The following is a 13219-nucleotide window of genomic DNA, read 5'->3' on the forward strand; positions in this document are numbered from 1 at the left end:
CCCCATGCCCGGCGACCAGGACAACGAATGCACACTGCAGCAGGAGTTCACTTAAAGATACAGCTCTAACCAGCATCCCACCCCAGCCAGGTCCCTGGGAGAGCTTTCCCTCCTTGATATACTTTCAGAAGCAGGTGGGAGGCAGGTGTTGTGAGGTGGAGTGGGCCCTTCATGACCTGAAAGAAAATGTCACCAACTTGCTGGGTGATCTTGGGCAACTCCCATCCTTCCCTCAGGCCTTGTCTGCCCCTCTATAAAATAAGGAGGTCAGGGGTACCAAATTGACAGCATGCATAGCTTCACTGCCCACCTCTACATCCAGGGCAGACATCAACAATCAATCATGCCACCCTTTAGAATCCTCAACAGAGAACTCGTTACAGCCAGTAGCAACTGCTTGGGCTTAACCCACAACTTAAAATCTACTTGCCATCTTGAGATGAGAGGAGTTTAAAAGGTTCAACTCTAACACTGATTTTGTTTTTAAATGCCTTTCTTTCCTGGTGATGAGGCCAAGCCAGCTTCCTCTGAGCCTGACCCTTGGAAGAAAACCCCCATTCCTAGGCAGGAGAGCCTGCCTTCCAGCATGCAAGATGAGCTGCCATGACAGCAGGGAGCACTCTGGCCCTGTTTCTGTAGGGCTCCACCATGGCAGCTCCACACGTCACCTGCCACTGGGGCTTCTAAACCTTTTTCACAAGGGTCTGCCCAAAGCAGATTACTCAAAAGTTCACAAGATCCTCAAAGTCCCTGAATCGGAGGGAAGCAGTACTAGAAGGAACACCAAGGTCCAGACAGGTTTCCCAGTCCATTTCTTAGGGGAGAAAACTGAAGCCCACTTGGAACCTGTGTCTTTTAACACTTTATCCTGTGCTGACCTTCTTCCCTATCCCATCGTTTCAATATATCACACTGGCTTACTTAGATGGGAAAAAGCAGAAACGACGACTATTCCTTCCTCTTGAAGAGGCATTTTATACTATTAATATTAGTACTACTGAGAATACTACCTAATTGTTTACTAAGCACAGTGTTGAGTACTTGACATACATGATCTCATTGAATATTCAGATAGCCTGATGATTTCGTAATTGTAAGAACTGAGTCAGACAGGGCCCGAGGTAGCACACCTATTAAGTCATGGAGCCTGGATTCACTCTCAGTCCAAGGATCCCAGCTCATTCTCCTCAGGCAACACTGTTTCCTTCCACTGCCACCTTGGATGGCCACTCCCATGAGGTGGCTGGGACAGGGACCATGCCTCATTTAACACAGGAGGACCCTAAGGCACAGCAAGGCCAAGGACCCTGCTGCTGAGCAGCAGCTGAGCTGGAAATCAGCGTCGGTGGCTGGCATGAGGCTCACGGGCCCTGGGGCTCTCACTGTGCAGGCAGCTGGCCTAAGGAAGATTTCCAGCATTTCCCTGGCCTAGCTGCCCAAGGCTTTCCCCACTGAATCCAGAATGCTGGCTCTATCCCAGGATTCAGATTCAGCCACCCTTCACTGGGCATCTCCTGGTGAAGGGCAGAAACAGCTACTGGGTCTAATGAGTCTTAACACACACATACACACCAAAGAGAGCAAGGGCAGGTCTTCTCCATTAACTAACAAATCCACCAGTGATTAACACAGTCCCTGGCCTCAGGGAGTGAATACTGATGGAGGAACATCAGTGCAGGCCCTTGAAAAGACTCTCTCTCATTCAATACTGGCCTAAGTCACTCCTGCTCCTCCCCAAACATTCCTGGTTCACCCCTATTCCGTCACATGGGAGGACGGCATTTCCCAGCCTCTTTCTTTGAGGTTGGGTGGGGCCGTGTGACTAGTTCTGGCCAATGACTGTGAGCGGAATTAACGCGTCTCTCTCTGGCTGCAGCAGTTAATTGCCAGCGTAAGTCCCTCCACAGCGTGCTTTCCCTCTGTCACTTGGCTGGCAGCATTCTACATGACGGCTTTTAGTCTGGGACCAGAGGGGAGCAGAGCTCCCTCTTGATCCACAGTGGACATGTAGTGTGAACAGGAAATAAACTGCTGTGGTTTTGAGCTACTAAGATATCTTGTACCTTTCAGGATCTTTTGTTACTGCAGCATAACCTGGCCCCACCGTGACAGTTGCGGCACCAGTGTCACCGTCACCACTCCCAGAAACCAATACTTTGGTATTGTGGAGTGGAAGCAGGGAACATGGAGACATAAATCAGGCAGGTCCTGGAGCCCCAATCTCTAGGGGTTTCCACTTTCATGGAAGAGACAGGCACAGACAGGGCCCCTCTAATCTAAAAAGAAAGTAGAAAGTGCACCAACTAAGGAGCAGGGTAGAAACAGCCCACTCTCACCAGAAGAGATTAAGGAAGTCTTCTGGGAGGAGGTGGCACTGGAGTTGGCCTTAAAGGATAGGTTGGATTTGGGCAAGTGGAAATGGGGGAAGGCATTCCTGGGAGAGGCAACAGCAGACACAAAGTACAGGAAGAGCAGACTACACTGGAATGAAAGGTCTGGGAAGACCAGAAGCAAGAAATGGGACTAGAAGGTTCAGGTTATGGAGGCTTTTAATGCTCTGGTCTCGACTCTAGAGACAGTAAGGAATCCCAGGGTTATAAGCAGGGGAGCAACATGGTCAGTGTTCTGTTTTGACCAAGGCCTCCTGGCAGCCAGGGCAGAGGGCAGGCAAGCTGCAAAAGCATGGCTATTAGCAGGATGCTGCCATGACCCAGGTGGGGCTGAGATGGCCACAACCAGCAGGGAACAGTTGGGAAAGGGAGTTTGAGGATGATTCTCAGCAGTTGGGAAGAAATGGCACCAGGACTTGAGTCTAAACGTGCAGAAATGAGGCCGTGGTGCCGCATACAGGATGTGCGCCAGGAAGGTGGAGGTGCTTGGAAGTCAGTAGGAGGTGAGCCAGAGCTGGACCAGGAAAGTAGCAGAGGCCAGGGCAGCAGCAGCACTTCTAAGAACACACTGAGCCTTGGAAACATGGAGGAGGGTGTGGAGGGAAGCAGAAATCTGGAGCCAGACCAGGCAATGAGGACTTTATTTCACAGACCAGGGGTTGCAAACTTCTGCCCACAGGGACTCTGACCCACAGACACGTTTTGTTTGGCAGATTTCAAAAGGTCAGTTGGCTGCCAACATTTAAAGCCAAAAGAATTCCCATCAAAATGTTCATTTCTGGCGTGTGATTTGTCCAGAGATGTGGCAACGCTGAGCTGTATCCCCACCCAGCAACCGTCAGCGCAGCAGCTGAGTGGCCGCCGCCCTCCACACACGCGGCGTGCGTTCTCTGACTGGACACGGTCCTCACCACCTGTCCTGTTGGCTCATCTCTAGTTATGCTAAATAAACATATTTGTTGGGCCTCATGGGCATTTGAGTCTGTGAACCTGGCAGCAGTGCAGGGGGCCCCTGAGGGGTATCCCCTGGCGCATGCTAGAGACTGGAGGGAGAGAAATTGTTGCTAAGATGTGAGTTTCCACAGAGCTCCTCTGGGTCCGGCCCAGGCCAGAAGAGGCAGGGGAAGTGCCATCTGTCACCGATCCAATCCTGATGGGGTATCTGCTCTGAGCAGCACCGGCACTGGGATCTCCCTCCCTCCAGGAGGGAGAAAAGCAGAGAGGCATTTAGGACATTGAGCAGTAAGGGCTGTGCGAGACCCCCCAGGGGTATGGGAGCCCAGAGACAGACAAACGGATTCACTGGGCCCCCAGAAGGTTCCAGGCATTTGACTTAAACAGGGTATTGACGGACGGATAGGGTCCTGCTGCCGAGCAGAAAAAGAAGAGCTCTCCAGCCGGAAACCGCACAAGCAAAGGCAAGTCAAAGAAGCTGAGATCTCTCCCTGAATGCAGAGGGAAGCCAGCAAAGGTTCTCTCAGCCAGGAAGGGAGCAGAGGCGCCAGGCCCCTTGTCCCCAGGACTCTGACTCCACGTTCCCATCCTGGTCTCCACCCTGACCACAGAGGCTGGACACTCACCAAGGGTCTGCTGGTTGCGGACGCCGCCGATCACCACGCAGATTTCGGCAGGCACGTCGCTGGTCCCATCCTTGCCGACTGCCTTCTTCTCCTCCTTGGCCTCGCCCTGCCAGATCACCTCCTGGATGTAGTCATCGGGCAGCTCTGTCTTCACCTTCACCTCCGTCATCGTTCCTTGCTCGGCACTCAGCGAGGCCTCGGCTGGCACTGCTTCTGGGCCCTCCACCTTGGTGCTCTTCTGGCTGCGCTTCAAGCGCTCCCTGGATAAGAAGAAAGTGCGTTCAATACCTTCCTCCTCCAGACCGACACAGCAGCCCACCAGTCCCTGGCACCACAGGAACATGCCAGGCAGTGTGCATAGTGAATGCTAGCGTCCCCGGCCCCCTTAGCCTCCAACACAACCCCCACGGCTACCCCTGAGGCTCCTCCAGGGAACCCTGAGGCTTCAAGGAACACAGTTTGAAAACCATTGAGCAAGAAAGGCCCCAATTCCACCCATTTTACAGTTGGGGAAGCTGAGGTCTCAAGAGGTCTAGATGTGCCCAGTTGCCTCACTTACTTGCTTGCAATTATCATGACTGGAGTTACAAGTGACCTAAAAGGGCACCTCCAGCTGGTTGAAATCAGTTCTTCTTAGACTTCAGTGTGCATAGAGATGAGCTGGGGATCTTGAAAAAAATGCAGATTCTGGCTCAGCTGTTCTGCGGTAGGGCCTGAGATTCTGCATTTCTTTTCCTTTTTAGAGATGGGTCTCACTAGGTTGCAGAACACAAACAAACTCCTGGGCTCAAGTGACCCTCCCACCTCAGCCTCCCGAGTGTTTGGGGCTCCAGGCACCATGCCACCACGCCTCGCTCAGAGATTCTGCATTTCCAACAAGCTCTCAGCTGGGGCCAGGGCTGCTGGGCCTCAAACTATGCTTTGGGCAGTAAGGGTTTCAGTGCTTTGATGTACGCAGTATCCGGTGCTATTCCGCTTGTTACTAGGCAAGAAGGCTCGGGATCTTGTCCAGGCTCTTCCCTACTCCTGTTTTACAAATGGGAAACTCCAATGCAAAAAGACTCACTGGGTTGAGATGTCACGGAGCCAACACTGTGGCATGGAGGGGGCTCTTTAAACATCGGAAAACATCCTCAAGGTAATGATGTCAGTTCTGAAGAGGGCAGGACGTGCGTCACTGAACGTCCTTCGTGAGGGGGACACTAAGGACTAAAGCAGAGCTGTGACTTGCTCAGGCCAGACATAAAATCGGGGAGAGGCCAAGGCAGGAAGCCAGGTCCCTGCCATCCGCTCCTGAAGCATCCTCCTTTCAACACAGCTGTCCATGTTATCATCCTAAGGACCCCACATCCTTCTGACAAGCGAAGCATCCTCATGACTGCTGTCTGTGAGGTTGGGGGGGAAGCTGAGGCATGCACATACTGGGAAATCGAGCCATGTTCCAGGCCCAGAGACACTGCCCTGGCCATGCCAGCCTCTCCACTGCACCAGAGGAGAGTGTGGTCTGTGAATTTCGAGGCCCAGACTCAAGGCAGGGGATGCCAGCATTCCAACTGCAGCACAGCAGGGGCACTGGGCTGGGACTCAGGGACCCAGGCTCCAGTCCTCGGTCTATGATGGGCTTGCTGTGTGGCCTTGGGCAAGACTTTTCTCTTCTTTGGGTTTCAGCAGCCCTGTTTATCACAGGAGCATGGGTTTAATCACATCTGCTGTCCTTCCCAGCTTCAGCTTTCATCCAAGGTGGAGAAAGGTTGGGAAACTGAGCAAAGATAGAGAGGGAAGTCCCCAGCTAATGAGGAAAGGATAGAGAAAAGCCATGGGGAGCTGCTATGGACTGAATTGTGTGCCCCTAATTCATATGGTGAAGTCCTGACCCCCAGTGTGACTGGATCTGGAGAGAAGGTCTTTGGGAGATTAAGTGTGGTTAAATGAGGTCACATGGGAGGAGCCATCATGAGGGGATTGGTGGCTTTGTAGGAAGAGAAAGAGATTGCTCTCTCCCCCACAGTAAGAGGGTGACCCTCTGAAGCCAGGAGGCAACCCTCACCAGAACCCAACTGTGCTGGCAACCTAATCACAACCCGCAGCCTCCAGAACTGTGAGAAAATACATTTCTGTTGTTTAATTAAGCCTGTGGCATTAGGCATGGCATCCCACAGCATTCTGTTAACAGCAGCCCAAGATGACTCATACGGGAGGCTAGGACTCAGATGGACAGAACACAAGTGCAAAGGCATGCTGGGAAAACCAGTCAGGAGCAAGGGCTATTGTGCCAACCACTTCCTCGCTGTGGGCCTCCAGCCAGCCACCTAACCTCTGAGCCTTGGTTTCCCCATCTGCAAAATGGAGTTAATGGGGTTGTCATGCAGATTTTAATCAACGAACACATGGTAAGTACTCAGCACAGTGCCTGACCTGGAACTGCTCTAAAGACATGGCCACTATGACTATTGTTAATAATGACACACTGTTAGAGCTTCTTTGGCATCCAGTGGTGCCTCCTCCTCATGCGTCTGTCCCACCAGGGCCACCAGACACACTGCCTGAGCTTTTGCCCTTCTCCACGGTAAGAAAGTGTAAAACTGCATGATTCAATCACCTCAGAATTCATTTCCTTAATTTACTTAAGAAACACTTAAACAGAGCCTCCTATGTGCCCAGCACTGTTCTAACATACTAATTCCTTTCATCCTTAGAAATGACTCTGGGAAAGAAATCTTGGTATTTCCACTTTACAGTCTAGGAACTGTGGCAGTGAGAGGTAAAATAACGTACCAAAAGTCACATGGGAGTAACAAGGTGGGACGGGGACCTGATGCAGGCAGCCTGGACTGGGACAGAAACTCGCAGAGGGAAGCCTCCTCACCCACAGCTGAGGCTGCCCCACATCACCCACCCTTGACCTTCAGCATCCAGAACAGAGCCAAAACCAAGGTGCTTGTGGGTGAGCAGGAGGACACGAGGTTCCCTGGCTTTCTGGGCTGCTGCCACCTTTGTGGGAGATAATATCATGAGCAAGCGTCCCCCTGGTCCCCTAGAGGGGCGCACGGCCCCGCCTAGCTGCAGGACACCACAGGGCAAAGAAGTCTCAAGTTCTGTGAGGCCTAAGACATAACTAGAACTGGCAGGTCTAGCAAGTCACAAGGGGACAGCTGTGGCTTTAGAGAGAGAGGTGATTCCTGCTGCTGGCAAGAAAAGGGGACCCACTGGAGGTGGTGAGCTCCCCGTCATGAGAAGCACTGAGCAGACTGGCTGATGGCCTGGCAGGAGTGAAATGAGCCAAGTACCAGATCTGGAAGTTGGATCATCCTAGGGTCAAATCTCAAAACTGCCAGTTGCAGGTTCCTATATAAGTGACTTGATTCCTCCAAGCCTCAGTCTTCACATCCATATAATGGGGCAAACACGGTACCTACCCCACAGTGCTGTGATGTAAAACAAGGTAATGTCTATATAGGACCTAGAACAATAGCTACCAGTGGAGATGTTTTACTCTTATCTACCTACTGTCTTTTTTATGGCGGGCAGGGGAGGGGCATGTGCAGAGGATGCAAGTTTATGTGGCACAGGCGTTTAGTGCATGGGCTGTGGAGTCAGACCAACGAGGGTTTGAATGCCAGCTCTACTACTGTTCAGTAATGGGATACCGGCGGTGAGGGAGTGAGGACTTTGCCTAGTGCTGCAGAGGTGGTCATGCTGATGAAGCTAATAGTGAACGACGTGTATCCACATTCAATCTGCGGGGTAAAGAAAGCAGTTGACATTCCCATTTCCTAGCTAAGACTTCATGGGTGCTAATGGTCAGGGCCCTGAGGCTCACTGGGCAAAGAGATGGGAGGCGAGGAAACAGATGGAACCCCCTGCGCAGAACTCCCTTACCGGCTTTTTTCACAGCCAGTGTTCTGAAGCTCAGCCTGAGGCTTCGAAAGCACCTGACCATGCCATCTGAAAAGATTCAGTGTCCCTTCCTGCTCTCAAGTCCTCACCACCATCATGGTATCCTGGTAGCGGAAGGGAGGAGCTGTTGGAGTCAGGCAGGCTGGATGGAACTCTCATCTGCCCACCCCAACACCCTGCAGCCCTGGGCAAGAGACTCCCTTCTCTGAGCCTCTGCTTCCTTGTCTGTTAAAGAAAGACCATGACTCTTGCCAGCTGCGGGCGTGGGCACAGAGTGGATTTCCATGAATGGCAGCTGCCATGATGATGACGGTTTTGGTTCATGATGACATCCTCACCTCTGGGAAGCCTTCCTGGCTTGCTTGAGGCACGTCAGACTCCCTCTCTGAATGCTACATCTTCCTTGCACAGATGACTCTGACAGCGATCCTCCCATTGCGTCCTAATGAACTCATCTTGGCTCGCTCGTCCCCTTCCCGGAATTCCAGTCTAGCTTTTAGTTCATCACCTCGTTTTATTTCCTTTGCAGCCCTGTTTCCTGAAAATACTTTGTACACTGGCTCCCCAAACTGCACTTGTCCTAAGAGTAGGTGGGGCCCTCGGGAGTGTTGTGTGTCTCTTATTCCCAGCATCCAGCAGGCCTACAGTAGGTGCTCCATAAATAAAATATTTGCTGAATGACCAAAAGGATACTCGCCTTCTAGTAAGCAGGCACTGGGACGTATGCCTCCTAAGACTCCCTGGGGCCCACTGGAACAGCAGAGTATATCCTTGAGATGGGTTTCCAGAATGGATGGTCACCCATTTGCAACAGGGCCAGGCATGAACGCATCACAGGAAAGGCCCTCTCCAAAGGCACAGGGCGCGTAACAGAGTTGAAACTAGAACTCGCATCTCCAGACTCCCCATCCTTTGTCCTTTACACTGAACCACCAGAGTCTCAGGTCACCCGGAGTGCCCCTAACACCTGGAGGTGAGAGTCGGGCACAGGGGAATGTCTTTCTTCCATGAAAAGGCAGCCTCTCCCTAGTTCTCGTACCCATACCTCCCACCCCAAACAAATCAGAGGTCACACTGGCAAATACAGCTGCAGTCAGATTCCTGACTGAGTTCACAGAAGATGGGGACCAGTGAGCCGCCCTCTATTGCCCACAGGCACAATAGCACATAACCATCCCCTCCCTTAAATGCGACGCCCCCAAGTCCTTGCCGCGATGAAGGCATGGGCAACTTCTTTCTCTTCCCCCTGACTTCTAGGCTTTAGATTTACAAGCCCAAATGTTGCTTTTCTCAAATGCTTTGCATTTAACTAGGTGTCCTAATAACAATGGAATCACAGAAGTACTTACATCACTTTGAATTAGTGGCGCGGCTCCTTCTAACTTCTTTAAAAATTTTTTTTCATATATCATTTTTTAAAATAGAGCTCATTATTTTAATTATATCCATTTAAATGTACAGTGGAGCCCTTGGATATTCTCAGCACGAATCATTAGGTATATTAGTGAAAAAGCACTCGGAATCTATCTACATGCTGACACTCCATAATCTATTCTATTTGTGTCGCTGTAAAATAGATTTATATATAGATAACTACAAAATAGTTGCTCAAGATATGCTATGAATTTTATATTTAACCCGAGTCACACTTCAACATAAAATCCAAAGTCAAGCATTAAAAGGCTATTTTTCAGTAAGTACATGCTATCCGTGGTCACTGGTTACTAATTGTGCAAGCTGACCAGGAGAGAAGCCAGACCAAGTGGATCTCTGCCCAAGAAGTTCCCTAAGAGTGCTGGCCTTTCTCTAAGGCAATGATTCTCAAAGTATGTTCCTTGAAGGTCTAGGGGTTCCATAGCAATGGCTCTTAGATGCACCCATGAGGCTGGAATGGGGAGAGTAGTGTTGAGCAAGGCTCTGACTCCCCATCTTCAATATATAGAGCTTTGCTTTTTGCCTGATGTGTACAGATTGAGGCCTCTTTCTCTCTGTGGTGGGGTTAGCGGTAGCTCCCTAAAAGATACGTACATGTCCTAATCTCCTGGATCTGTGAATATGACCTTATTTGAAAAAAGGGTCTTTGCAGATGCAATTAAGTGAAGGATCTTGAGATTAGGCTCATCCTTGGATTATCTGAGTGGTCTCTAAATGCACGAAGTGCTCTTATAAGACAAAGGGAGATTCAAGACAGCCATAAGAGAAGTTACAGAGGAGAGAAGACAATGTGCCCAGAGAGGTAGAGCTGGAATGATGTGCCCAAAAGTCAAGGAATGCTGATGGCCACCAGAAGCAGGCAGTGACAAAGATCAGATTTTCCCCTGGGGCTTTCAGAGGGAATCTGACTCTTCCAACACCTTGATTTCAGACTTCTAACCCCAAGGACTGTATACACTTCTGTTGCAGTGAAGCAACAGGAGCAAAAGCAGCCATAGGCAACCAATACATGGTGTAACATGAAATTTGAAGAAAGAGCTCCAAAGCAGTGAAGTTTGTAAATTACTATCTTCTACTACCCTTGGTTTTCTTCTGCTTTGTTGCTACTCGATCCTGCTACTGTGTCTGGCCAGGCCAATGTGCCTGCAGACTCTGCCAGCAGGGGAGGTTTAAGAAACAAACCAGTCTCTCTCTCTGTCTGGGTCTCACCTGACAGTTCTTCAAGGAGCTCATGCCCACCTCATCACGCTTGGCATTGACAAGAGTCCCGTGGCTAGATGGGGAAACTGAGGCACAGAACAGGGCCTGGGTCTGTTTTATTCACGTCTGTATCCCCAGCTCTAGCACAATGCCTGGCCCACAGAAAGAACTCAGTGGACATAGGTGAAGGAAAGGCATGGCCAAGGTCATACAATTCTTAGTGATGAGCTTAGTCTGAAAACTTTTTGGCTCCTGTTCTGGTACTGTTGCCACTAAAGCTTGCAGCCTAAGACAACATAACCAAGTAACTTACCATTGGATCTGAGGCCCAAAGAGATGCCATTTCAGGCATGTCGGAGGAAAGTCCGCGCTGATGCTAGGTGCCTGGGAGTATGGCGGCTGTGTTTCTGGGCACAATTTCCACATCATTCTGCCAATAATGCTGATGCTTAGAAGTTCTACCAAGTCACAGTAGATGTGAGCAGTGCTCAGCACCCTGGCCTTTAGTCCTATTTCTGCTGTTGATTCCCCGGGCTGGCTGCCCACTCCAAGACTCAGTTTTCCAATCTGCACGAGTGAACAGGGATCAGAGACATCTAAGGCCCTTACACAGGCCAGAACTTTACCCAGCAGGGCGTGTGTGTCTCCTTACACAGATTGGGGGCAAGGCGTACATCTACATCCCAAGGCTTAGCCTGAGGACCCCTGCTCTTCCTCCAAAGTGTGCCATTTACTCTCATACCTCACCCACCTTTAACAATGTTAAGGGGGAGGAAAAAGTCTCTAATCACAGTGTGTAAATAACGACTTGGTTAACTTCCCCTAGAATAAAACTCCACTCCTTAGGAATGAAGGTGAACTGCTCTCCAGCTGAGCTTAAATACACTCCCCATGAATGCACGCATGCATGGGACGTTAAATGCATTAACGCACATCCAGACAGGACTCTGCCCACTGGCCAAGTCCTCCAACTCTACCCACTTCCCACCCACTGACTATATGAGTGCAAATGATTTTTATCTACTTGCCGATATCGGCAGGCCGGCTCCTTGGTAATACCTGTTAAGTCCAACAGGCTGTTGCCTCCACTACTCCACCAGAGGTTCTCTTTTCAAGATCTCCAGTGGCTGCCACACTGTTCAATCCAGTGATCCCTTTTCAGTCCCCATCGGACTCTGCCTCTAGTAGCAGCCTCTAACACAGCCCCCCTCTCCTCCATCTAGCTGGTTGCTCACTTTGCTCTGTGCTCCCCTGGTGGACCTCCGGCCTTCTGGACATTCTTATCTCTTGTGCCGAATCCTCATCACTCCAGCTCTTACACGTTGATATGCCCCAAGGATCAGTTCTAGAACCTCTTGCATTTTTACCCACACTCATTTCCTAAGTGATCTCATGGAGACTTGTACTTTTATTTCTTATTTATCTTTTTTTTTATTTTAATTTTTTTGAGAGACAGAGTCTTTCTATGTTGCCCAGACTGGTCTTGAACTCCTGGGCTCAAGCGGTCCTCCCACCTCAGCCTTCCAAGTAGCTGGGACTACACAGCTAGAATCTGAGTTTTAAACATTAACTATATGGTGTTGAATCCCAAACTGTATCTCCAGCTTGGACTGGTCCCCCCACCGAACTCCAGACCTACATAAATCTCCAGCTGCTCAACACCTCCATCTGGACACCTAATAGGCACCTCGTATTTAACAAGTCCAAAACCCTGCTGCTCCATCTCTTCTCCCAAGACAGGAAAACAATTCTGCCTCCTAGCCCAGCACTCTTCCGGCTAAAACCTGCAATCTAAGACAACACAATCAAATAACCACCATCATCTCCACTTCAGCTAATAGTAATTCCATCCTTCCAGCTCCTACTGCCCAGACTCTAGAACTATCCTTGACTCTTCCTGCTCTGTCACTCCCCACTATGAATATACCAGCAAATCCTGCCAACCCCACCTTCAAAGTATGTCCAGAATCTGACCATTCCTTACCATGCCACGACCACCACTCCAGTTCAAGCCACCTTCTCCTTTCTCCTGTCTTGTAAACATCTCATAGCCAATCTCCCTTCCTGCTATACACTGCCCTGGAATCCACATTGGACAGAGCAGCCAAGGTCATGTCACTCCTTGGCTGAAACTCATTTATGGTTCCCCAGTATTTACCCGCTCAATGTACTCTGTTACTTTTCTGTCCACTTTGCTGTCTGTTTCCTCAACTAGAACATGAGCTAGAGGACAAGATTTTGTCTCATTGGCTCATGATACTCAGAACAGTGGCTAGCACATGGGTGATGGTCAGCAAGAGGCTGTTTACCAAGTGAACAAGGACCAAGCTTAGGAAAGGTCAATGTCAGCATGGCTCTGGAGGCATCTGTAGCCTCTGATCCAGGCAAAACTTTTCTGTGATCAATCCGTCAACATCACTGTAACTGTCGATGGTTTTGCTGCTTCAGTGAATATTCAGAACTGAAGAATGACTCATTCATTTGGCCTTTATTATAACATAGGTTGCAGTTGCTTCACAGAAGCCAATTTTCTGAATAAGTGAAGCTTATTTCTTGAGTATCAAAGTTGTATCTTTATCCTTTCTGATGAACTGATGAACATTTTCTAAAATGTAACACACTCTTCCCACTTTCTGAAATGCCAAGATACAGTAGCCTGGTAATACCCTGACATTCTCTCTTGAGGGTGCAGGGTCGCCATCAGGACCACCCATCAGC

The 13219-nt window shown here is 50.0% G+C and overlaps 1 protein-coding gene across 4 annotated transcripts in view; it reads right to left on the reverse strand.

Annotated features, from left to right (window-relative positions):
- Nucleotides 1-13219, reverse strand: part of ZNF618 (zinc finger protein 618) — a 169589-nt gene that overhangs the window by 53357 nt on the left and 103013 nt on the right. For all 4 annotated transcript variants that reach the window (XM_025360810.1, XM_025360813.1, XM_025360811.1 and 1 more), the window contains exon 3: nucleotides 3971-4230. In XM_025360810.1, the coding sequence (XP_025216595.1) occupies nucleotides 3971-4230 (260 nt within the window). The remainder of the gene's footprint in view (nucleotides 1-3970; nucleotides 4231-13219) is intronic.

Source organism: Theropithecus gelada, chromosome 15 (genome assembly GCF_003255815.1).
Source record: "Theropithecus gelada isolate Dixy chromosome 15, Tgel_1.0, whole genome shotgun sequence".
In the NCBI taxonomy this organism is placed as follows: Eukaryota; Metazoa; Chordata; class Mammalia; order Primates; family Cercopithecidae; genus Theropithecus; species Theropithecus gelada.